Raw genomic sequence first — 24,833 nt, 5'->3', positions numbered from 1 at the left:
TAGTAGCAGGAAAAGTCTTCACATTGGCCTGCGGCTACTGCATGATATGATAATCTACTGACCTCATATCATTTACATGTGTTTTGGGAAATCAAACTGTTGTTGATAATAATAAGAATACGATTAAGATGTTGATGATATAATAATAATAATAATAATAATAATAATAATAGAAGAGCAGTTACAATAATAACACTAAGAATAATGATGATAATAATAAAGGCTTATAACAGGAATAATAATAGAATTAACCTAATAGCAATAATAACAGCAATAATATTGATAATAAAATGCTACTACTATTATTATTAATAATAATAATAATAATAGAAATAGACTAGTAATAATAACGATTATAATAGAATGAGAAACATACTTATAACAAAAATAATATAAGACTAATAATAAAAAAGCTGATATAATATAAATAATAATAATAACGATATTAATTTGTCATAATCAGTACTCCGAGTAGATCTAAAGTGTCCAAATAAAATGAAATAAATTGGATGTAAAGATGGATTACTAAGTATTTTTTGTTTTTTTTAAGTGATTACTATGTTTTATTTTATGGCTAATGTGTGCACTCAGGATCAGGGTATTTATGTTGTATATATATATATAACCTGATAAAGTCAGACAATGAGCCTGGCTGGAATATGAGGCTGCTGTGCATTTGAACTATTACCACTAGCCCCAACCTCCATGGGTGAATGGGTTAATGTTACACACCGCCTTCTCTGACACAGCTGTGACCAGAGGACGCTCGTTTGCATGCTGCTACTGATTGGCCGCCTGGCGACAACTCTGCTGCTAGGCTGATCTCTGTGTAGTCTGTAATATGTATGATACTGGGAGGCTGAAGAAGAGGCTGCGAGTTGTACTGGGCCGGACAACGTCAGGTTAGGTTGCATTGGGTTTGTGTGACTCGCTACATACACCTAGCACATGGTCAAGTACTACTGAGAGAGGCCTGTGGCTGTCTTGTCTGTTGCTGCCAGACATAGAGTTGGGAGTGGACTGCTGATAGGGGAGCACAACTACAGGTAACCAGCTCCTGGTTCTTGTATTGGGTGATAAGGAAACAACTTTGCAGTATGCTGTGCCCATCTTGTGCGTTTTCCATCAGGAGACTAGTGGATATTGGATGCATAGGGATCTATTCACTAAGCCTCGGAGAGAGATACAGTGGAGAAAGATAAGTCCCAGCCAATCAGCTCCTAACTGTCATTTCTGCCAACACAGCCTGCAAACTGATAGGAGCTGATTGGCTGGGACTAATCTTATTTATGTATTACCAGTTATTTATATAGCGCACACATTCTGCAGTGCTTACAGCATACGTCCCAACTTTTCAACAGCTGAAGGAGGGACAGGGCGCGTGTGTCCGAAAAGGGGTGTGGCTTCTAAAAGGGGTGGAGCCAACTGAAAACTGGGCGGAGCCTTGCGGCTTTACCCCGTTTTCGTCACTATAGGGGGCGTGCCCAGCACTCTCCGAGATGCTGGGCAGCCCCCCAGGCTCTCCCTACGCTAGTGAACAGATGCCGTGCGATGCGCACGGCATCTGTTCACCTTCTGCACACCCGCTGCTCTGCTAGGCAGAGCAGCGGGTGTGCTCTCCCCAACTTCCCCCCCCACCGCGGGACAGTCCCAGAAAAACGGGATTGTCCCGCTGGAAGCGGGACAGTTGGGAGGTATGTTACAGAGAATATTTGTCCATTCACATCAGTCCCTGCCCCAGTGGAGCTTACATTCTATATTCCCTATCACATGAGCACACACATACACAGTAGGGTTAATCTATGTTTGGAGCCAATTAACCTACCAGTATATTTTTGGAGTGTGGGAGGAAACTGGAGTACCCGGAGGAAACCCACACATGCACAGGGAGAATATACAAACTCCACACAGGTAGGGCCGTGGTGGGTATCGAACCCTTGACCTCAGTGTTGTGAGGCAGTAACGCTAACCACCGTCTGTGATCTTTCTCAATTTTCTTTCTCTCCAAGGCTTAGTGAATAGACCCCATAGAGGAATATACTGTTATTAATATATATATGTACAGTATAAAGCCCAGTTGTTTCTGTATGATTTAAGTATGCCTGATATTTACCAAAGGCTGAATGCAGTATATACTAGTGATGTCATGCTCTCAGCTAAGTACCGCAATCAAATTTATTGCCAATGCTGTCCGCGATAGTCTCCAGTTTATCAAGCTATGAAAAATAAGTTCTCACTGGAGATGGAACTTTGGATCCCTCTCTGGCGGCCTATGCTCTAACTGGTGGTTGTGCATGCACATTAGGCAAATCATGTCTGATCCTGACCGTAATGTGATTGTGTAACCTATACTATATCCGGGCCATTGTCCCTGCAAGAGAAGAGTGATAAGTAGCCCTGAAAGTTCACATCTTATTACTGCAATATATGATAAGATATGATACCATGGGGCTCCCTCTGCCACCAGTGATAAATAGCCCCCTGAGAAGAAATAATGAGCACAAGGGTGTTGCGTGGAAGTCTTTGGCAGGAGAAAGGACTGATGTGAGAGTGGTGGGTCATGGAGGCACAGAAGGAACGTAGACAGATTATCTTGTTGGAGTGTGGATTAAAAGATCTACACTGTATTCACTACCCGACAGTGAAAAGACTGAACCATAACGATATCGTTATCGTTCAGTCATTCACTACACTGCAGGGTGCCCACACTGAACGATATGTCGTGCAGTGCAGGCACAATCAATCATCTGCAAACATGCTGAACCTGACGATATCGTCAGGTTGACCAGCATGTTTGAACGATGATAGATGTCTAAAAGACCAAATTTTCTAACGATTTTATCGTTCAATCATTCAACTTTATCGTCTAGTGGATACCCCCCTTTAGACCGTCAAAAGATTGACACTAAATGGTAGACAGGTTGACAAGTACAAAAGGTTGACATGGATGAAGATCGACCGGTACAAAAGGTTGACATTGGAATAGTCGACACACAAATGGTCGACACGTGGTTTGATTTTTCTAACACTAATCTTCACCCTATCTCTGCTCTTTGTGCCTAACCCTAGCCCTCCTTCCTGGTCCGTAGTCATCCCTCCTAGTGCCTGACCATCGGGGTAAGTGACTAACCTGTAGCCGGGTACACACTAGACGATGTGTCGTCCGACCCGGGCAGTGTGTACCCACTATGTCGCTGGCTATGCGCGCTCCTGCATGTCATCGGCGACATTGCAGGTCCGACAGGCGATATTGTCAGCGGGGGCCATGCTGCCTAATACAGCATGGCCGCCACTGTTGTTTCATTGCTGCTGGGATCGGCAAGTGTGTATGCACTTGCCGATGCCTGGACCTGCCGTGGACTACATCGAGCTGGGTACACATAGTTAAGTGTGTACCCAGCATAACTGTCCCTTCTAGAGCCTATCCCTAATCTTTTCGGTAAGTGCCTAACCCTAACAAACAAACAAAAAACAGTGTTTGCTGGGGTTTTTTTGTGTTGACCATTTATCCATGTTGACCATTTGGCATCTACCTTTTCATTGTCGATCTATTGACTGCCATCTATCTTGTTGAAATCTGGGAAAATATGGGACATATTCAGTAAGTGTTTCTCAAGGGGAAATTATGGGACTTGTGGGTGACCCGTATGGCAGAGGGAAGGGACAAGGATGCCATCTGGGTAATGGTATTTGGAGGTGGGTGTTAGGGCATACCTTATCAGATGAATTTCAGGAAGGGGTTGGTGTCTGAGATATGCAGGGTGAGATGGCAACTTAGCCTAGACAGGAGTACATGGAGCTTGGTGTTACAGATAGCATGCTGCTGAAGACAGTTTATCTGTATTGTACAGGGGGCACTGACTGACAATCACATGACTCGAAAGCTCATAATAAAGTCAGAGTGGTGCACTTTTCTTCTTACAGCTTGTGCAGCATTAACACCTCTTTGCATGCTTGAATTCCAGGACAGGCCTTGCTGGACCTGGAACCATTAGATAAAAATACCAGTTGCAATATTCAATATCATTAGTAAATCTGAAGCTTTTATCTCAAAAGTTAGTGCCAAAGCATACTTCACACCACAAATATATAGACAGTATATGGTCGCTCTTTTCCATCGAAGCTTCATCAGTAGTATTATACAGAAAGTAAATTCCTGCGAGTCACAGCTGGAATCCTTCAGGATCCCTTCACAGGAAACTGGAAGGAAATTGGCCCATACTATTTGACACTACTGAAGTGAGCGGCCATGCAAACTCTCCTTAGGCAAAGGCGCTATCTATGTATGCTTTATCATGTTATACTGGAATGTAAAGATGTCCTTTGTGATGTTAATGAAATTGGCAAACAGATCCCCCCCCACAATGTGTAGACTTCTTGAGAGTTTGTTTAGTGATATTCCCTCTAGGGGTTGGGTACGAGATGCCGGATCTCGGGATCCCGACAGTCAGAATACCGTTGCCAGCACCCCGACAGTTATCGCCCATGCAGGAAGGAGCATTGTTGGTCGTTCACTGCATAAAAATTAACGATATGAACGATTTATTGTTGAATGTTATCATGCATAGATATTGTACCGTGTATACTCACCATTAGGGGTATATTTACCAAAGTAAGGGTTTAGAAGTGGAGATGTTGCCCATAGCACAAATCAGATTCTACTTAACATTTACCTTCTAGAATATAACAGCTAGAATCAGATTGGTTGCTAATCCACTTTAGTAAATATACCCCTTAGTCTGACTCTTTTGATGAGAGAAAAAATCCTAATAACTTTGGATTGTTAATGTTAGATAGCATTAAAACGGGCTGGGTATGAAATACCAACGGCTGGGAAGCGGTCTGACTGAATCCTGACGCCGCAAGCCTGAACGCTGAAAATCCCTACTGGGGCTGGTAAGTACTCTAACCCTCCCCTCTTTCCCGCCCCCGCCCCCCCCCCCTAACCTCCCCCCCAGGGGTGCCTAAACCTAACTCCTCTCCGCACCCTAAACCTAACCCTCCTGGGTTAGTCCCTAACGTCCCTATTCTTAAAAACCCCCGCGCGGCTAGGCGCTAACACTGCTCGGCTTACCTTCGTTCGGGAAGGCGGCTGTCTAGAATTCGGCATCGGGATTTAGACGGGTGTCTGGATTTCGACGGCTGTCTTTAGTCCTGCGTCAGTATTTAGACGCCGGGATTTAGACAGTCGGTCTCCCGGTCGTCGGCATTTTGACTGTATCCCCATTAAAACATGGTTGATCAAGGTTTCTAATACCAAGTAATGTTTCACAGTATTAATATGATAAGTATGAATTAATTTGTTTTCATTAAACATTAATGCAAAAAAACTGGTTCAAACTAAAACAAAAATTTACTCCTTTTTTTTTTTTTTTTCCTCACAAACCTGGATTCCTTTTTCTTTCCCCTAATATTTTCTCTTCTCAAATCTGTCTAGCTAATGTAACTAAAGAGTAATAATGCTCTCACATTGTAGTAGTTTAGGGGATGATGCCTATAAGCAAGCAGTATGTGTGTGTAATGGAATAAGGAAATATGACCATATTAATATACTCATTTTGTACGTGCTACTTCTATACACTTTTGTAGACATATTGGTGCGTACACCCTTTCCATGCTTTTCATTGTACTTGTTACACCATCCCTGCTTAACGTGCTTTACCACTTAAATAACCTACAACCCCTAAATAGATAAACATGCTTAAGATATCCTGTATCAAGACTGTACTCTTATAAATAACCCACAATATATATCCTTGGTAAAGTTCACCTGCTTGTATAGACACTTTAATGTCTAGTGTTCCTTCTAGGGTGGTCAGGGGGCAGGGTGGCTCTTGGGCATTTTGCTATGTGTGCCTGAAAATGGAGCGTGGTCACTAGAAAAGGGGCGTGTCCTTGAGAAGCGCCCCCTTTTCATTACTGTAGGGGAAGTGGCCAGCAATCGCTGAGATACTGGGCTGCCCCCAAGCTCTCCTGCAGTGTGAATAGAGGCCATGCGCACATGCACGGCATCTATTTACTCGCCGGGGGAGCGCAGCAGTCTGGAACGCCTTATTTATCAATGAGTTTATCACTCAAAATGAGTGATAAATATCACTGTTTGTGATAAATGGTGCTCCAGCCAATCAGCTCCTGTCATCTGAAAATTGACAGTTGGGAGCTGATTGGCTGGAGCACCATTTATCTAAAAAGTAAAATTTCTACTTCAGGGTCCATAGGGTATCCACAGGATACCTTGGGGGTATAGGTGTGACGTCAGTCATCGGGCACCATAGAGTTAAGCTTTCAGCCTCCCAGGATGCACTAGGGTCCCCCTCCTATACCCCGCCCTCGAGCCAAGGCACCCCAGTTTAGTTTGGTGCCCAGCCGGAGTCGGGTGCACCTGTTGGAGTGGGGGCTAAGAAGGGCCCCTGGAGTTTTCCTGCATGCAGCTGTGGCTGCACATCTGGATGTACAGCATGGACAGTCAGTCCTGACGTCCATGCTGTCTTCCCTACGCCCCCGCCGGTACCAGAACGCCGGTACCGATCCGGGGATGCTGGTGAGCATCTGGGGTCACAGCTAGCGGTGACCCCAGATGTTCCGGACCATGGCCGGAATCAAGGGGGAATGCAAGGTAAGCAGCGGGGTCCCGCGGTGGGTCCCCGCTGTTACATGGTCCAGAGTCCCCAGGCAGGGGGCTCCCTGGGGACTGGCTGCAGCGTGGAGCCAGGTATGTAACTTGCGCTTCCACTACCCCCCTGGGACAGCGGACCGCAGCAGAGCGGTAGCGCTGCGGCGTCCCGGGGGTTAAATGCATGCCAGGGGAACGCGCCTTCCCTGTCTCACAGCCGGCGCCTCCCTCGCTGCACACAACCCTCTCTGCACATTGCCGACTGGCCCTGTGGCAGCGCTCCTCTCTGCTCCTCGGCGGCCATCTTCCTGAAGCATCGTGGACGCATAGTGAACGCTGCTGGAAGCCTGGAAGGAAGCCTCTTGGTCTGGGTCCCCCCCGCATACCTCTCCTCCGCTTGTGGTCAGGTCTGTGTATGCAGCGCTGTGTCCTACCAGACTCTGTGTCTGCGTAGTTGATTGACCAGCGCTGGTTAGTGCAGGAATTGATTTTCTTTGCATTGTATGTGACTGTGCTAGCGCTGCTGCCTGTATCTTCTATTCTGACTGTCAGCTTTATTACTGTCCCTGTTCTTTCTGCTAAGCCCTTGCGGTGCGGTGCTGCAGGGTGGTCTCTCGCCTCTTTAAAAAAACAATTGGTGAGAGGGGGTCACATACTTTGTACCATCATGTCTGAAAGTGATTTTCCTCTCCGGCTACAGTGTACTACGTATAAGGTACCTTTAGCGGAGGGGGAGGGTAGCGCGGAGGGCCTCTGCCGGCAGTGTTTGTCAATGGCGCGGCCTATTACGGTTACAGCACCGGTACAGGAGCCGCCCTGGGCTTGTTTCGCTCAGGCGCTTACAACCTTAGTGGGCCAGTTAGCTCCGCAGCCCGCGTTTACGCAGATGGGTTTGTCCCAGCAGTCAGTGGTGTCGTCACCCATGCAGGGTTTCCCAAGACAATTGGTGGTACCCCACAGTCTCCCTATTTCCCCTCTCCCGGTTTCTCAGGAGACGGCGTGGGTTAACTCCCTGACGAGTTCTGTACAGCACTTGTCGGATGTGTTGCGGCCACATAAACGGCCGGTGGCGTCTCTGTCGGCTCCTTATGAGGATGACGAAGGGACGTCTGATGATGGGGAGATTCTGGATCCTTACGATCAGGAACCTCTCCATACTAAGGACGCTGACGCTAGGTCCAAGGTGTATATTCCTGGACTTATTCGGGCAGTCCGCACAGCCTTGGTGATTGAGGACGAAGTTCCCCCAGCGGCTAAATCCAAGTATGCCTTTTTTAAAGATGTGAAGGGTGACGCCACAGTCTTTCCTCTTTCGGGTCAGTTAGTGGACCATTTAGAAAACAGCCTGGCAAGCGATACCAGCCGCAGAGGCGCCTGGCGGTGGCTTATCCGTAATTATTTTGCTAAGTGGGAATCCCCTCCACAGGTGGATTCTCACGTGACCCGTCTTGTCCGTAGTGCCACATTGCCGATGCCATCCATGTCCTCCCTTAAGGATGCTATGGACCGCAAGGTGGAGATCTGCCTGAAGTCCGCTCATTCCCTTGCGGGGGGGGCAGCGCGGCCGGCTATGGCCATTTGCTGGGTTGCCAGAGCGATGGAGCGCTGGGTGGATTCATTAGAGGCGTCTTTTGATTCCGACTGTCCGGCCGATCAGGCGAAGTTGATTGGTAATCTCCGTGATTCAGCCACTTATATCAACGAGGCGGCCTTAGACATTAGTACCCTGGTGTCTCGAATTTCTTCAGCAGCGGTGGCTGCTCGTCGCACCTTGTGGTTGCGATCCTGGAAGGCGGACGCTGATGAGGCGTTTCTGGTGGATGCTCTGTCCGTCCGGTGGACGTTCCGGTTCGCTTACCTGGACAGTCCTCTGCGGTTGCCGCTACGACCGGACCTTCTGTCGCAGGGTCCTTGTCTTCACCCGGACCTGACTCTGCTGTCTTTGACGGCGTGGCTGTTGAGACAGCCATGTTGAGGTGCAGGGGGTTTTCCAGCTCTGTAGTGCGTACCATGTTACGAGCTTGGAAACAGTCTTCAGCGAGGATATACCATCGCGTGTGGCATACGTTCTTCCAGTGGTGTCGACCGAGAGGTTATGCACCGCGGGAGTTTCGTCTGTCTCGGATACTCGCCTTCCTACAAGCGGGACTAGATCATGGGCTTCGCCTTGCTTCTTTGAAAGTACAGGTTTCGGCCCTGTCTGTCTGGTTTCACCGTAGGATTTCTACAATCCCGGATGTGCGCACCTTTATGCAAGGTGTTCTCCGCATTCAGCCGCCCTTTGTTCCACCTGTGGCACCTTGGGATTTGGCTGTGGTCCTGAGGGCTCTCCAAGGACCGCCGTTTGAACCACTGGGCTCAGTGGATCTTAAATGGCTAACAGCTAAGACTGTTTTTCTTCTGGCCATACGTGTTTCTGATTTAGGGGCTCTTTCTTGTAGCCCCCCTTTCTTGATTTTTCATGGGAACAGGGCAGTGCTCCGCACTTGGCCTGAATTTCTTCCCAAAGTTGTTTCCCAGTTTCATGTTAACGAGGAAATAGTTGTTCCGGCTTTTAACTCACCTGGACTTTCAGTGGGTGAGGCCACTTTGGATGTTGTGCGGGCCTTAAGGACTTATGTTGACCGCACTTCTTCATTTAGGAAGTCGGACGCCTTGTTTGTCCTCTATGGCTTCCGTAAAAAGGGTTGGCCTGCTTCAAAGCAAACTTTGGCAGCCTGGATCCGTATGGCTATTTCTGAAGCTTCTCTTCATGAAGGCCTGCCGGTTCCTCCTTCTGTGAAGGCTCATTCCACTAGGTCTGTGGGTCCTTCATGGGCAGCTCGACGTGGTGCCTCTGCAGTCCAGATCTGCAAGGCTGCTACGTGGTCCTCTGTCCATACCTTCGTGAGGTATTACAGGTTTGAAACCTTCGCCTCTCAGGATGCTTCCTTCGGGTGGCGGATTCTCCTTTCAGCACAGCAGCGTCCCCACCCTTAAAGGATACTGCTTTGGGACATCCCCAAGGTATCCTGTGGATACCCTATGGACCCTGAAGTAGAAAATATGAGATATGGTAAGAACTTACCCTTGTTATCTCTATTTCTACGAAGTCCATAGGGTTCCACAGGACTCCCGCCCTGTCGCACCTGTGCTGCAGATGGGCTTTGTTCTGGTCACCGGTTTTTCCGTCTTCCTCTGGTGAGAGTGTGATTCTTGTGTGTATCCAGATCTTCTTTCTCTCTCTTCCTTCTCCTCCTCTGGCCTATGGCTTGGTAACTAACTGAGGTGCCTTGGCTCGGGGGCGGGGTATAGGAGGGGGACCCTAGTGCATCCTGGGAGGCTGAAAGCTTAACTCTATGGTGCCCGATGACTGACGTCACACCTATACCCCCAAGGTATCCTGTGGAACCCTATGGACTTCGTAGAAATAGAGATAACAAAGGTAAGTTCTTACCATATCTCATATTTTATCACTAGTTTTGAGTGATAAACTTGTTGATAAATGACAGCTGCAGCTTGTCAGCGTGGCGATCCCAGCAGGGCAGTGGGCCCCACGAAAGAAGCCTAGCAGGAGCGCTAATGTCTATACCAAACACAAGTAGCATCACCTGACTGCCTAAAAAAACATGCAAAGGAGCATACGCTATAACCACAATTACAAGATATTTACAGTATGTTTCTGTTTAAGCTTACAGTGCAAGTCACACCCACAATTCGCTCAGTTTTTTTTAAATGAGTCAATCCAAATGCAGTATGGCATTGTTACTAGTGTACATTGTTTTGTTGTCATTTCTTACATTTTGATGACCCCCAATAATTGTTTATGTCCCCACAGATTACCGGTGTTTTCCATCTAATGAAGCACATGTGTTACCGGTTTCCTGGCTAGTGTGCCTTCTGCCCCAGCCTGAGGTGATGGCACTGGCTCCTTCCCAGGGGCAGCGGGTACTGCTGGGATTTAAAGATGCAGCGCTAGAAGAAAAAGGTTCCTCGTGGGATGTCAGCAAGATAGGGGGTCTGCCGGTGAGAGCAAAGGGCTCTGTCTCTGTCAGTTGTTCAATTATTATAGATGTACACAGGAATCATGTTTATGGCAGGATCTTAGAAAATCAGAAACCAAACATTCAGGGACTTATGTAATAGCCTGTTAGATGCAGGCACGGGCGCAATTCTGGTATGTTTGCCCACATTTTTAAATCGGCAGTGATTAAACAGGTTAAATTTGCTTTTACACGATTGCTGTTTTAAAAATAAATGTAACCACGAAAATAAAGTGTAGTTGCTTTCTGCCACAATTAGGCCGGCATTGCGGCTTGTATGGCAGGTGTGATGAAATCTTGTCCAATCGAAATCCAACCCTAGTGGATTGTAATGGAATTGCGGGATGAAAAATCATATTGGTTGAGATGCAGAATTCACTGCTTTGTTTGGTTGGTAAATTGCAAGGTGTATGTCCTATGTGGCCATAACAACTATGACCCATCAAGGCATGTTCTCCACAAGGCCTCTGAAGGTGTCCTGTGGTATCTGGCACAAAGGTTTTTGCAGCAGATTCTTTAAGTCCTGTAAAGTTGCGAGGTGGGGCCTCCATTCCTCTGACTTATTTTTTCCATCACATCCCACAGATCCTCGATTAGATGGAGATCCGGGAAATTTGAACAACACTTTGAACTGTCTGACATGTTCCTCAAACCATCCTGAACAATTTTTTTACAGTGTGGCAGGGCGCGCGTGTACTCTAACCTGTCTGCGGCTTTGTGGCCCCATATGTAGCAAGCTGCGATTACTGCATGTTCAGAAAGCTTTCTATCATAGCTAGCCTTAACTTTTTCAGTAATATGGGCTACAGTAGCTCTTCTGTGGGATAGGGCCAGACGGGCTAGCCTTCACTCCCCACACATCAATGAGCATTGGGCGCCCATGATCCCGTCCCTGGTTGTTAATCCTTGAAACACTTTTGGTAGGTACGAAACATCCATACCGGGAAGACCACACAAGACCTGTCATTTTGGAGATGCTCTGACCCAGTTGACTAGCCCTCACAATTAGGCCCTTGTCAAAGTCGCTCAGATTCAACTACAAAAACAGTGTTTATTTGCTGCCCAATATATCCTACCCCTTGATGGGTGCCTCTGTAATGAGATAATCAGTGTTATTCACTTACCTGTCAGTGGTTTTAATGTTATGGCTGATCTGTATATATATATATAACAGAATTTTCATATTTTGGCCTCTATTCACCGCCACAATGGCTTTGAAATGAAACAATCAAGATGTGCTTTAACTGCAGACTTTCAGATTTAATTTGAGGGTAATTACATCCAAATCAGGTGAACGGTGTAGGAATTACAACGGTTTCTATATGTGCCTCCCACTTTTTAAGGGGCCAAAAGTAATGGGACTATCAACTCAAAAGCTATTTCATGGACAGGTGTGGGCTATTCCCTCGTTATTTCATTATCAATTAAGCAGGTAAAAGGTCTGGATTTGCATTTGGAATCAGTTGCTGTCGACTCTCAATATGAGATCCAAAGAGCTGTCACTATCAGTGAAGCAAGCCATCATTAGGCTGAAAAATCAAAACAAACCCATCAGAGAGATAGCAAAAACATTAGGTGTGGCCAAATCAACTGTTTGGAACATTCTTAAAAAGAAAGAACGCACCAGAGAGCTCAGCAACACCAAAAGATCCGGAAGACCACGGAAAACAACTGTGGTGGATGACAGAAGAATTATTTCCCTGGTGAAGAAAAACCTCTTCACAACAGTTTGCCAAATCAAGAACATTCTCCAGGAGGTAGGTGTATATGTGTCAAAGTCAACAATCAAGAGAAGACTTCACAAGAGTGAATATAGAGGGTTTACCACAAGATGTAAACCATTGGTGAGCCTCAAAAACAGGAAGACCAGATTAGAGTTTGCCAAACAACATCTAAAAAAGCCATTACAGTTCTGGAACAACATCCTATGGACAGATGAGACAAAGATCAACTTGTACCAGAGTGATGGGAAGAGAAGAGTATGTAGAAGGAAAGGAACTGCTCATGATCCAAAACATACCACCTCATCAGTGAAGCATGGTGGTGGTAGTGTCATGGCGTGGGCATGTATGGCTGCCAATTGAACTGGTTCCCTTGTATTTATTGATGATGTGACTGCTGAGAAAAGCAGCAGAATGAATTCTGAAATGTTTCGGGCAATATTATATGCTCATATTCAGTCAAATGCTTCAGAACTCATTGGACGGCACTTCACAGTGCAGATGGACAATGACCCGAAGCATACTGCAAAAGCAACCAAAGAGTTTTTTTAAGGCTAAAAAGTGGAATGTTATGCAATGGCCACGTCAGTCCCCTGACCTGAATCCGATTGAGCATGCATTACACTTGATGAAGACAAAACTGAAGGGAAAATGCCCCAAGAACAGGCAGGAACTGAAAACATTTGCAGTAGAGGCCTGGCAGAGCATCACCAGGGATGAAATCCAGCGTCTGGTGATGTCTATGCGTTCCAGACTTCAGGCTGTAATTGCCTGCAAAGGATTTGCAACAAAGTATTAAAAAGTGAAAGTTAGATTTAGGATTGTTTAGTTTGTCCCATTACTTTTGGCCCATTTAAAAAGTGGGAGGCACATATAGAAACCGTTGTAATTCCTACACCATTCACCTGATTTGGATGTAATTACCCTCAAATTAAATCTGAAAGTCTGCAGTTAAAGCACATCTTGTTTGTTTCATTTCAAAGCCACTGTGGTGGTGAATAGAGGCCAAAATATGAAAATTCTGTCAATGTCCCAATATTTATGCACCTGACTGTGTGTGTATGTGTATATGTGTGTGTGTGTGTATATATATATATATATATATATATATATATATATATATATATATATGTGCACATTGCATTTGTGATTTTAATATATATTTTCACCAATCAAGCCAAGACTTAATATATGCAGATTAAGGGGGAGATTTTCTTGCTGTCATTTTATAGAGTGTACTTGTAAAAATAAGTAGAATCTGTTTGGTTGCTATGGGTAACACCCCCACTTGTCCTGTTAAGAAGGTTTGAAAAATGTCCCCGTAAAAGGACTATAGCATTTACCAATGAATGATGTTTCTTTGGCAGGACGCACCACCACACGTGACCCTTCTGTTTCCATCATGTCCTCTGTGTTCTGCAGTCCTCTGTCATGTTGTCCAAGTGTACTGTCCCTTAGAGGGCTCACAGTACCACCGTGTCATCCACGTGTTTGCATGCAGTAAGAAGTCGTGCTGGGGGAAGCCTGAGAGGTAAGTTATTAGTAACACCATAGACTATTAGCTGACTACTATACCTACTGTTCATATTGTCCTAAAAGGAACTACTGTTAACTGGGTGGGATTTGCAACCCTTATTAAGTATTTTTAGCTTTTGCTTGTAAGATGTCACAAGAGTTTCATTGTGCTGTACAGTACATAGGGGACAGAGGACAGAACAAACAAAAATTAGATATGTACAAACAGATACAGGCTATATCAGAACTTTACATATATGTATAATTGTGTGAAGAAAACAAAGGAATATAACCTACTTTACATATATGTATAATTGTGTGAAGAAAACAAAGGAATATAACCTATCTTGAAAGTGTTGATAATCTACATGGACAATGGTTGGGAATAAAAGGCAGTAGACTGAAGGGTAGGGGAGGACAGAGTCTGGAGAGTTAGGGGGGGTTGGTAATCCACAGGGCCGGATTATAGGCGGGGCGGTCGTCCAGGGGCCCCCACACTTTGGAGGCCCCCCACAGTGCCGCTAACATTGGCCGGAACCTGGCCACTCTAAAAATTCACTGGCTGGCTCCCGCCTCCCGGCAGCATCACGCAGCACACAGCAGCCACAGTCAGTGCAGCAGCACCCTTGATAACCGTGCCTGACTGTAGAAGCCCCGCCCCTTTTGATGAACTAATGCCGCGATTCGCGGGTGGGAAGGGGGCGGGGCCTAATTCCGCGAAGTGCCCGCCCCTTTTAGAAAAGCTGGTAGTGTGGACTGCTGGTACTACAACAGGTAAGAGGTTGGTACTGAGCGTGCACACACTCCTTTACTCCCTCTCAATCTCTCTCTCTTCCTCACTACCTCCACTGCTCTCTCTGTCCCCTAATCCTGTACACCTCCCTCTCTCTTCCTTTATCTCACTCTCTGTCTATCTCGATCTCTCTCTCTCTCCTATTCTCCCCCTTCTCCCTCCCTGTCCCTTCCTCCCTCCATCTCTTTCCCTCTCTTAGGGGTCTATTCACAATGTTAATTATCAAGATCCGAATGGACCCCGATAATTAGCATTCTAACTCTACGCGAGCGCCGGAGCAATTCATCATTGCTCCAATGCGGAGACAGCTGATCCGAAAATCAGCTGTCTCCCCAAAGTGTTTCACTGCTCCTTTCGGAGCAGTGAGACAAGTGCACATGCATGACCTACGGGTCACGCATGCACACTAGAGCCCCAAAGTCCGGTGGAAGGAGACGGACAGTGGGCCTGATTCAGACCCGCTCGCAAGTGCACAGCGCTCGCAAGCGGGTCGATGGTCCCCTACTGTGCATGCGCCACCTCCGGCGTGTGCATGCACGAGACCCACCGAGCGACTGAACTTCAGTTGCTGCGGATCTCGCTACAAGACGGGGCGGCTGTCGATGGTGAGTGACAGCTCGCCCCGTTTTGTAGGCGGGGAGGAGGGGTAGCTGCACAAACGCAGGTGTTCCCTTAGGAATGCCTGGCGTTTGTGGGCGGCCCTACTGACATCACTCGTGATGTCAGTAGTGGACTTCCTGCTCTATTAGAGCAGGGAGTCCACTCAGGCTTGCGAGAGCCGAGACCCTACCACGGTCTCCTCGCAAGCCCGATGGGCACCAGGCCGCTCGCAAAAACTGTAGGTGATCTCCTACAGCTTAGCCAGCGGCCTGAAAAAAAAAACCCCGCCCTGATTTAGAGCGAGCGGCTCTGAATCAGGCCCAGAGTCCTCTTCACAACCCGGGACTCCTCTCATAGGGAAGGAGCGTGTTGTGAGCCCCAAGCGGGAGCAATTGCCATCTGAAGATGGCGCATGCCTCTGCACTGAAGCTCTGAAAATATTGTATTTTCGGAGCTTGATGAATTCTGCCCCCATACTAGTGTATGGGGACAGAGGGCCATTCCGCGAGAGGAAGGTAAGCAGGAGATATCTGTGATATCTCCTGTTTTACCTTCTTGATGAATGGCCCGATAGCTTAATTTCTACAATTCCAGGTGAAAACTTTAATTTTCCTGTGCTTTTGTTAAAATTTAAGTGACGATGAATAGACCCATATATATATATATATATATATATATATCTCTCTGTTTGTCTCTGTCTTTCTCTCTCTGTCTTTCTCTCTCTCTCTCTCTCTCTCGTCTTTCTCTCTCTCTCTGTCTTTCTCTCTCTCTCTCTCTCTCTCGTCTTTCTCTCTCTCTCGTCTTTCTCTCTTCTCTCTTCTCTCTCGTGTTTTAATCCGGCCCTGGTAATCCAATATTAAAATATGAGTAGTAGGGACACATCTGAAGGCTGGGTGGCTGGATAAGAGTCTACTTGAGTTTAGGGGAGTGTCCCAGAGGTTAGGAGCGGCCTTGCAGAAATCCTCAAGACGAGCATAGGAAGTGATTGATGAAGGAGGAGGTGAAGCAGCAGAATGAAGAAGGTGTGCGGAAATGAGGCTGGAGATGTAGGACTTACAGATGGTATTAGAGGCTAAAGAAAGTGGGGGTGGCTGGGTGGGTGGTTGATCAGTGGAGACAAGGAGTACAAACGTATATAACTGGTCCTTGGATGAGGTAAAATCTTTGTGAGGGCTGAATACTGGATCACAGTGGGCCTACGAGAGTGTGAGAGGCGAGGCAGGTGGTGAGTGTATCTGAAGGTAAATATGGATAGACAGTGACGTCATTTGTCTGTGAATGAGCTTATTACTTGGTAGCATAAATGATGCTCCGCTGACTGTGTACCTTTCATCTATGGCCATACACATACATGTGACCTGGCAAAGATCCGGCCACCAGACTGTTATGCTGCGAGGGACTGGTTCAGCAAGTGTAGGGCCAGGTTTGTGTTGCATACAGAGAACCAACCATTGCCACCCATATATTGCAGATAAATTTTCCTGTATTATTGACAGCGAAGGATCTCCCCAACTTCCAGGCTCTTGTGGCAAATAATCCTGCAGCTACAACCCTCCTCTGGTGCAAACAGACATTACCTGCATCCTGTGGCAGAGAACACAGACCCAGCTTCCAGCCACATGTTGTACAGGCTGCTCACCTCCTCTCTCAATCTCCCACACTTCAGCAACTGGAGAGTTAAAAGGACCTCATCTTATCACTCCCAACATCACAGGCCTATGAGTGAGCTCCTATCGGTCCTGCATGGTCCCAGAATCCATACCAAAGTGTCTGGAGAATAGTATTGCTGTCTGGATCATATAGGTATGACTGACTGCTGTACAGTGGCTGCGGAGATGACCGTTAATGTATCTTCTCCATTGTCACGATCTGCCAGCATGGAATGCTGGGCATAATGGCCTGACATGGTCCTCCACTGATATGGTGCTAAGAGCAGAACCAATGGGCACATTACTGTAATGACTGATCTTCCTGCATATGACAGAGGGAATGTTTCTTCCCATGGATGTGACGCGATCACCGCACACCTTCCCCTCCATTGAGTCGCAGAGCTCACTGAGTGCATCCATAGCTGCATCATGGTAACACAGAAACATCACTCTTTGGATACTGACTGGTACATTCAGTGTTCATTTATACTGGCTGCCCAAAGAAATGCCATCATTGCCTTGAAGACACGAAGGGGTGAATTTACTAAAGTGAGCGTTTTTAGAAGTGGAGATGTTGCCCATAGCAACCAATCAGATTCTAGCTGTTATCTTCTAGAAGGTGCTAGTTAAATGTTAGGTAGAATCTGATTGGTTGCTTTTGGCAACATCTCCTCTTTTAAAAACTGACTTTAGTAAATGTACCCCCTAAGAATGAAATCTGCCCATGCATGCCAATTCTTGTAGCAGCCAATGGACACTGGCATTCCTGCTTCATCCTGCAAGTCCCACCTATGTCACCGCCAACCTCTGAAACCTGCCTCTGCCCACCACATTCAGCTCAATGCCAGCCCTGATATCCTCTGCTGAATGACCCAAGTGTGAGTGGTAAAATCAGGAATATACCCGGGATGCTAATGTGGGTGCAGCCCCATACACCTAGATCAGAACCAGAGAGCCAGCATTCCAGGAGGTGTTTCATTGAAAGAAGTTATAATGTCAATGTAGTGAGTGTAAGATGTAGAGCAATGTCTGTGCTTAAAGGCCCATGCGCAGTTTGTCAGTCTCTTATTCAGAGAAACCGTTACAGATCAACAGAAAATTAAAACTTGCTTGGTGTTTTTATATATACATGAAAGAACATACGTTTTCATTGCTGCATATTTAGTGTTCATTCTAGCACCCTGCACCTGTCACAGTGTATGTGACTAGCTCCACTATTCTACCCCCTATCATTGTTTTCAATTAGCCTCCTCATACCCATAATATCCACCCTCCTCATCACTTATCCAGGCTGCCACTCTGCTCCTCAGCATTTGCTGATATATGCTATGTTTTTATACTCCCCATTCTTATCGCTCTTAAAAAGCCTTTTTTTGCCTCCAAAGGGGCAATCTAATGGCACTGCGAGAAAAATTGAAGCACCGCAGTCATTTCAGTTATGTCCTAGAATGTATTTAGTAATAACTTTTTTTATTTTTTTTCTCCCCCATCTATCTCTGTTACGGCTGCAGCTGGGTGGCATTACGATCCCAGTGCCTTGAGGGACATAAGCCACAGGATACACAGTCCTTGTCACCGCAGGTACTAATCAGGTCTTCATGTGTACATATACAGAATGACATTAATGCAAATGGTTGCCTTACTTACTGAACGCCTGCGTCCTCTGTGTAGGAAAACAAGATGGCCGCTGCCGATTGGTGCGAAGATGCTGATAATTGGGGGTTTGATGGTGCTGAACCTCTTTCAACACCCACAGTGTCGCATGTCCCAAGTTGCCCTTCAGCGCCCCTGCAGACAGACTTTACATCACAGCTCCTGAGCCTGTCGCTCACGGACACATTGGAGCCGGTACTGTCTTGTGACTCTGTATTTCAGTCTTATTACATGGCTGTGGCAGAGGAGGAAGACACTGAGTGGGACATGGACTTGGATCACGCTCGGCGTCTTCTTCGTGACTACGAGCAGCGAGAGGCAACCTTGATGGAGGATGTGGAGAGGTGAGGTCACAGGTAGTGTTTGACTTTAATTTGCATTTGGTTGCGCTACAATTTGCCACTATAATGTGTAATTGTTTATCGGTAATGACATTCCTGACTAACTGAATGTAGAAGTCGGACACTGCATTGACTGTTCTATAGGGGCAGTTAAGTTCTGCACGATGTGTAGTTCCGTAAGTAGCTAGAAAGTGTGGTTCCTAAAGCAGATTTGAGGATGTACACTGATTTAGAGGGCAATTAAATGACGCTCAATGTGTGTTCTGCAACAGAATATTGCAGCCACCAACATCATTACTTTTGCTTCACACCCCATAGAGCTGCAATGTTGTGCTACCACAATATATGGTAAAGGGAATCGGTATGTTATACTGCCGGACGTCAGCCTAACGGATGAAATACCGATGGCGGAAGTCCGGCAGATGAGCTCTCCCTTAGGGGTGCCTGACCTCCCCCCTAGTTCCTAACCCTGACCTCCCCACAGGGGTGCATAACCCTAACACTCCCAGGGGGTGCCTATCCCTAACCCTCCTGGGGGAGTGCCTAACCCTAAGCCCTACCATCAGTATACCGGGCATTGGGATTTTGGCGTGGGGCTAATGATAGGCGTCGGTATTTAGACGCCTATGATTAATCCCATGTCAGGATTTCACTGTCGGGAAGCCGGCAGTCTGCATTTCGACCGCAGACTTATACCTTATACCTTACTTATATTAATTTACTTTGTATGTATGTGTTTTCTAACATAACATTAACCGTTTAATACGCACCCACCTTCCTCCAACCACAACTTGACAATATAATCTTGTCACATGGACAAATGGTCTATAAAGCTGAAGATTTCCTCTGTGTACAGACGGGGAGACCTCAAAGCTATCGATAGCAGCTGTAAACGTAACAGAACAAATGGTCCAGCTGCAGAGCTCAATTTGAAAAATATTTTAACACTTAGGTAAAACTGAAATTGTTGGTTAAATGAGAAGAGTCCCTTTTTTAAAGTTCCTATAACAAATCTAATTTGTCTACGTAGGAAAGATGTCGCTGTCATGCTTATGTGCAGATGAAAATCCATTTACCCATGTTCTCAGGAAACTTATATGAGGAGTCCTTGGGGTCAATTGTAAATTTCTCTAAAAACCAGAGACATTTCATCCTGGCTTGAAATTTCCAATCTACCCTCCCGAGTCCCCTCTCCTCCCCTGCCCTCCCTATCAATTGAAGGAGTTGGGTAAAGGGTCCTGGCGGTCGGGATGATGGCGGTCAGAATACAGACAGTGGCATCCAAACAGAATCCTGACACAATTAGGTTAGTATCCTAACTCACCTTTCCCGAGGCCTAACCCAAACCCTGCCCCCCACAGCTTGTGCCTAACCTTAACCCCTAACCCTTATCCTCCCACTAACCCTAATACTTACCGTCTGGATTTTGGAGCTGTGATCCTGACTGCTGTCGTGATTCCGGCGCCTGTATTGTGACTGCCAGCACCGCGACCGCTGGGATACAGACTACATCCCAATTGAAGGCAATACACTGTCTCTGTTTCTAGCTGCATTGCCCGGGAGCCATCCTTCACTCTTCCCTCATCATCTCTCACCTCGCACACTGAAACCCCCTTCTCTCTGGCCTTCCCAAGTCCCACCTCCTTGCACTTTAATACACGCCACTGCCCTCCTTATTGCTCTCTCTCGCTGCTCTACCTCAGCTGACATTTGCTGCATTGTCTCCCCCAGAATTCAGTTCAAACTCCTCACTCTAATGTACAAAACCCGCAGCCACTGCTTTACCACCTACATCTTCAGCCTCATTTCTTATACATCCTCACACCCCCTCCTCTCTGCCAATGGCCGCTGCCTTGCTACCACACTGGTTCTCTTTGCATTCCCACCTCTAGGATTTTGTATGTGCGGCTTCTGACCTGAGGGACACTCCCATATCCTATTAGATTAGCCACTGTTCACCAAAGCTTTAGACATGCTCTCAAAACTCACCTCTTCATTCAAGCCTATCAGCCTTCCTAACTCCTCTACTTATTGCTGCCATCTCTACTCATAACTTAAGGTGCCCATCCACTAGGCGATTAAATTGAGTGATTGAACGATAACAAAATCGTTCATTCATCATTTGCAAATCGTTCACTAAAACGACCAGCGATGCGCGCTCCTGCTGGTCGTTTTAGACATCTATCATCTGGCAAACATGCTGGACAACCTGACGATAATGTCAGGTTCAGCATGTTAGCAGATGATTGTGGCTACACTGAACGACTGCTCGTTCAGTGTAGACACATCAGAGACTGACAAACGACTGATCGATTGCGACATTGCCTGTCTTCTAGTGGATGGGCAGCATTAGTGTCACCCTATGTGTGTCTGACCCATCCCTGTAGGAATGCGTAGGACCCTCTTCCCTTATGGTTTAGCATCTAACCCTGCGACCTTTTCTTGCAAGTCCTGTTTTTCAAGCCTATGCTCCTGAGCACTGGCCTACATCACACAGGTTCTCATCACTGACGCTCACTGTCTTGTCAATCACTGGATCTGTAATTCTTTCTGTTTATACTGTACTCTGTCAGTTTGTTGCTGTTTGGTCATTGCATAATTTTGTGTTGTATAATTGTTTTATTCATTGTGTCTGTGCGTTAATACTGTTAAATGTGTTCTCTGTTCGCCCCCTATGTATGGCGCTGCTGACCATTTGTGGCACCTTACAATAACAACATGTGTAAAAATGGAGTTTGCCACCAGCCCCCATTTTTGGCTCTGGGACATGAGCAGAAAACCAGTGTTCTTGAAACTATTACTGACTGCAAGGATTCATGTCTGTGATTTCTCAAGGCGTGGGGAACATGCTGGTGTAGCACAACCTATGTTTAGTTTTTACTTTGTAATAATTGTACACTGTAATGCTGCCCATCCACTAGGCGATTATACCTAACGACGGTCGTTATAGCTCCATCGCTTGGTAATCGCCCGCAAATCGGGCAGTAAAAGGTTCAAAATGGCCAGCGATGCTTGTGCCCGCTGGTCGTTTTTAACATCAGTCATCGCCCGAACATGACGGTCAACCTGACGACCGCCGTCAGGTTGCTATGTTCGGGGATGATTGATCGGCGTACTCTGAACGTTCAGTGCATGCAGTTCACCCTGCGGGAGACGATGGCGTCGTAATCGTGCCGTCGTCCCCCGCATCGCCTAGTGGATGGGCAGCTTTAGACCTGGCCAACCATGACAATGTTTGTTTACTTGTATTTGTATATGTTGTATTGCTATAATATTATAACATACATAGTGTATGTATCTATTTGTATTTTTGGAAAGCTAACTACGTATGTTATTAGCAGAGTGTAATTATTCTCTTTCAGCATGAAGGGTAGAGGAGAGGGGGAGAAATATGAAAAGTGTGACCTGCAGAACTGTGACCTGGTGTTTTACAAGTTCCTGAAGAAGACCGCACCATGCCGACAGCAGATCCTCAGGTTACTAACCCCTATACCTGCCAGAAAGACTAACAACGATTTTTGTTGTGTCCTCACATAAAGTTACTATTGATGTTGATGACGTAAATGCCAATTGTGAGTGTGTTCAAGATATACAACAGTAACAGCATCTTGCCTAAATAACAGACTTTACTATTAGAATAATAATAAATTAAAGACTTATGTCACCCAAGACAGAAATAATCTTGAAATATCTAAACTGCCCTCAGTGGCTCCTTTGGGTTCCCCAATGTTTCTAAACTTCTAAATAGATTATTACAGAGGGGGACTGTTCATTTGTCATAGCACCTCCTCCGGTTTAGTGTTGTGAATCGTGTATTTGGAATTTATATTTACCAACATTCACAGAGTTCCAGAATTGTGGCTTTCTCGTGGTCTTCTAAGTATTGTCAGTATCCTGTGCAGCTAGGTACTGTTTCCTACAGTCTACAGTGGTAATTCTTCTCTACTGTGAACTTCCGACACACACACACACAAAGACACGCACAAATGGGAAACTCGCTGAGGAAGGGCAGTGACCTACAATGGTAATAGCACAGAGTAGACAGACTGTAGCAGACTTATAGAGGTATTGAGGGAATACCAAACTGCCTGTAAGTAACACTCTGTACTTTAGTCTAACATAGTGTACACCACCAAAAATTGCATTTTAGGTTTTGGGTAAACTTGTTTAAGAATTAATATTATACTTGTCCATAATTAAGAATCATGTCTGGTACAGCACCGCAGAGTAAAACCAATTCTCATACCATAAAGCAGGGATGGGGAACCTCAGGCTTTTTCCCGCTAGCCTCATCTGGCTAGCACTGTGCCTAGAATGGCACCCTACAGCCAGAATCTATGCAGCAGTACCACCTGGAGCGTCCTTAGGATGCTTCAGACGGTCACACCTCTGCCCTTACAGCTCCCTGGAGCATCCTCAGGATGCTACGGGCATTGCTGTAATCACCGGCGATTGTGGCTCTGCCCCCGTGTAACATCACATAGAGGCCCCGCAAATAATTTTATATATATCAAAATGGCCCTCGGCAGAAAAAAGGTTCCCCACCCCTGCCTTAAAGTATGTGAAGATCTGGCAAAGTGACCACTCTTATTACTTGATAGTGTTGCAGTGTCTTTCAGATAAAATTAGCCTCTATTTCATCTTCAATATAATTTACAAATAGGCAACTCGTGTGTTATTTGTCTATTCTTGCCACACCGCATTTGCACCTTGTTCATTAACCCTTCTGACCCCACAGATACTCTTGGAATGGAATTCCGTTATACATGAGCCCCCCTGCTTTTGGAGCCCAGCCTCCCCCCTGTACACGTTGCAGGGGAAGAAGAGTTTTTGAATTTCAGCTGATGCCAGCTCTTGTAACAATGCTGCATGGAACAGAAGCTGGTAAGATAATCATCTATTGGTCAGTGGATACATTGCTGTGACTCACCTGTGCATCTGATGTGTCTCATACTTGTGTGTCTTACAGACCTGTTGCTGGAGTTTGGGACAGTTCTTATTTTCACCTGTGAGAGGAGCTGTTGGGAGGCTGATGCCAATACACCAGTACAGGAAGTCTGCATTGTACAGGAAGATCCAGACCAGAGATACTTTAAATAACTGGAACTGGTATATTGTGTGCATCTCATGAACAGTCCACAGAAAGCAAAGAACATTTTCAGAATGTAATCAGCTAGGACAGAAAAAGGTGGTTTCGGTTTATATAGATGATTTAGTGCATTAACACTCTGCTTGCTGCATTTCTACAGCAGGATCTTTCACGTGAAGCCCAAAAGTGAACCTTATTATAACACTTTGCTATACAACATCAGGCATGAAGGATCTGTTTGTCCTCACGCGGCATAAGTTCATATTTTTGGGTAGTGGGTATCTCCTTCCTAGGAAGCCAAATGTGGTCTGTTATATGTCAGGCAGCTACAGCATTCTAAATATACCCATTTTTTTATCAAACTAGAGGTGCTCCTGGATATATTTATATAAGACCTTTCTATATGAGGAGCACGAAACTCATGCTACTTGGTCAATGCAGATGGGTTCTTCCAAAGTGAGACAATAATACAGATATTGTTGAGTTGTACAAAACAAAATTGTAGCTGGTAAGTAGCAGCATGGTTGGTGTAATGTATATCATTGCTGCTTCCCAGCCCTGAGGTCATAAATACAATTCCTGACAAGGACTTATCTGTGTGGAGTTTATATCTTCTCCCTATGTTTGCTTGTGTTTCCTTTCACACTGTAAAAACATACTGGAAGGTTATTTGGCTTATGACAAAGAAAAAAATGAAGTTTGTGTCTCTCTATGGGATATGCAATATTCAGTGTTATCTCCACACTGGACTGTGATGTGAATGACTGAAATATTCTCTATAGCGCTTTGTAATATGTGTGCGCTGTATAGGTAATAAAATAAAGGGTTCACACCTGG

The 24,833-nt window shown here is 45.9% G+C and overlaps 1 protein-coding gene across 2 annotated transcripts; it reads left to right on the top strand.

Annotated features, from left to right (window-relative positions):
* Positions 1–760: 760 nt before the first annotated feature.
* PDCD2L (programmed cell death 2 like) lies at positions 761–24,833 on the top strand. Of its 2 annotated transcripts, none has more exons than XM_088471909.1 (8): positions 761–902; positions 10,431–10,618; positions 13,724–13,887; positions 18,425–18,494; positions 18,585–18,910; positions 22,270–22,383; positions 23,646–23,791; positions 23,877–24,833. In XM_088471909.1, exons 1-8 carry the CDS (start codon positions 842–844, stop codon positions 24,005–24,007), a joined length of 1,200 nt encoding a protein of 399 aa, XP_088328035.1. In that variant the 5' UTR covers positions 761–841; the 3' UTR covers positions 24,008–24,833. The 2 variants fall into 2 exon arrangements, with proteins under 2 accessions (XP_088328035.1, XP_088328036.1); XM_088471910.1 differs by having other exon boundaries at positions 802–1,046.

Source organism: Taudactylus pleione, unplaced genomic scaffold (genome assembly GCF_031769625.1).
Source record: "Taudactylus pleione unplaced genomic scaffold, aTauple2 ptg000117l, whole genome shotgun sequence".
Lineage (NCBI taxonomy): Eukaryota > Metazoa > Chordata > Amphibia > Anura > Myobatrachidae > Taudactylus > Taudactylus pleione.
The sequence above is the reverse complement of the archived record's forward strand: the minus strand, read 5'-3'. Positions and strand labels throughout refer to the sequence as shown.

Excerpts from the sequence above, each read along its gene's own strand:
- PDCD2L (XM_088471909.1), top strand. The coding sequence starts at position 842 with ATGTATGATACTGGGAGGCTGAAGAAGAGGCTGCGAGTTGTACTGGGC. Across the intron at positions 10,619-13,723 it reads GCAAGATAGGGGGTCTGCCG|GACGCACCACCACACGTGAC; the intron begins GTGAGAGCAAAG and ends TTTCTTTGGCAG. Across the intron at positions 22,384-23,645 it reads TGCCGACAGCAGATCCTCAG|ATACTCTTGGAATGGAATTC; the intron begins GTTACTAACCCC and ends CTGACCCCACAG.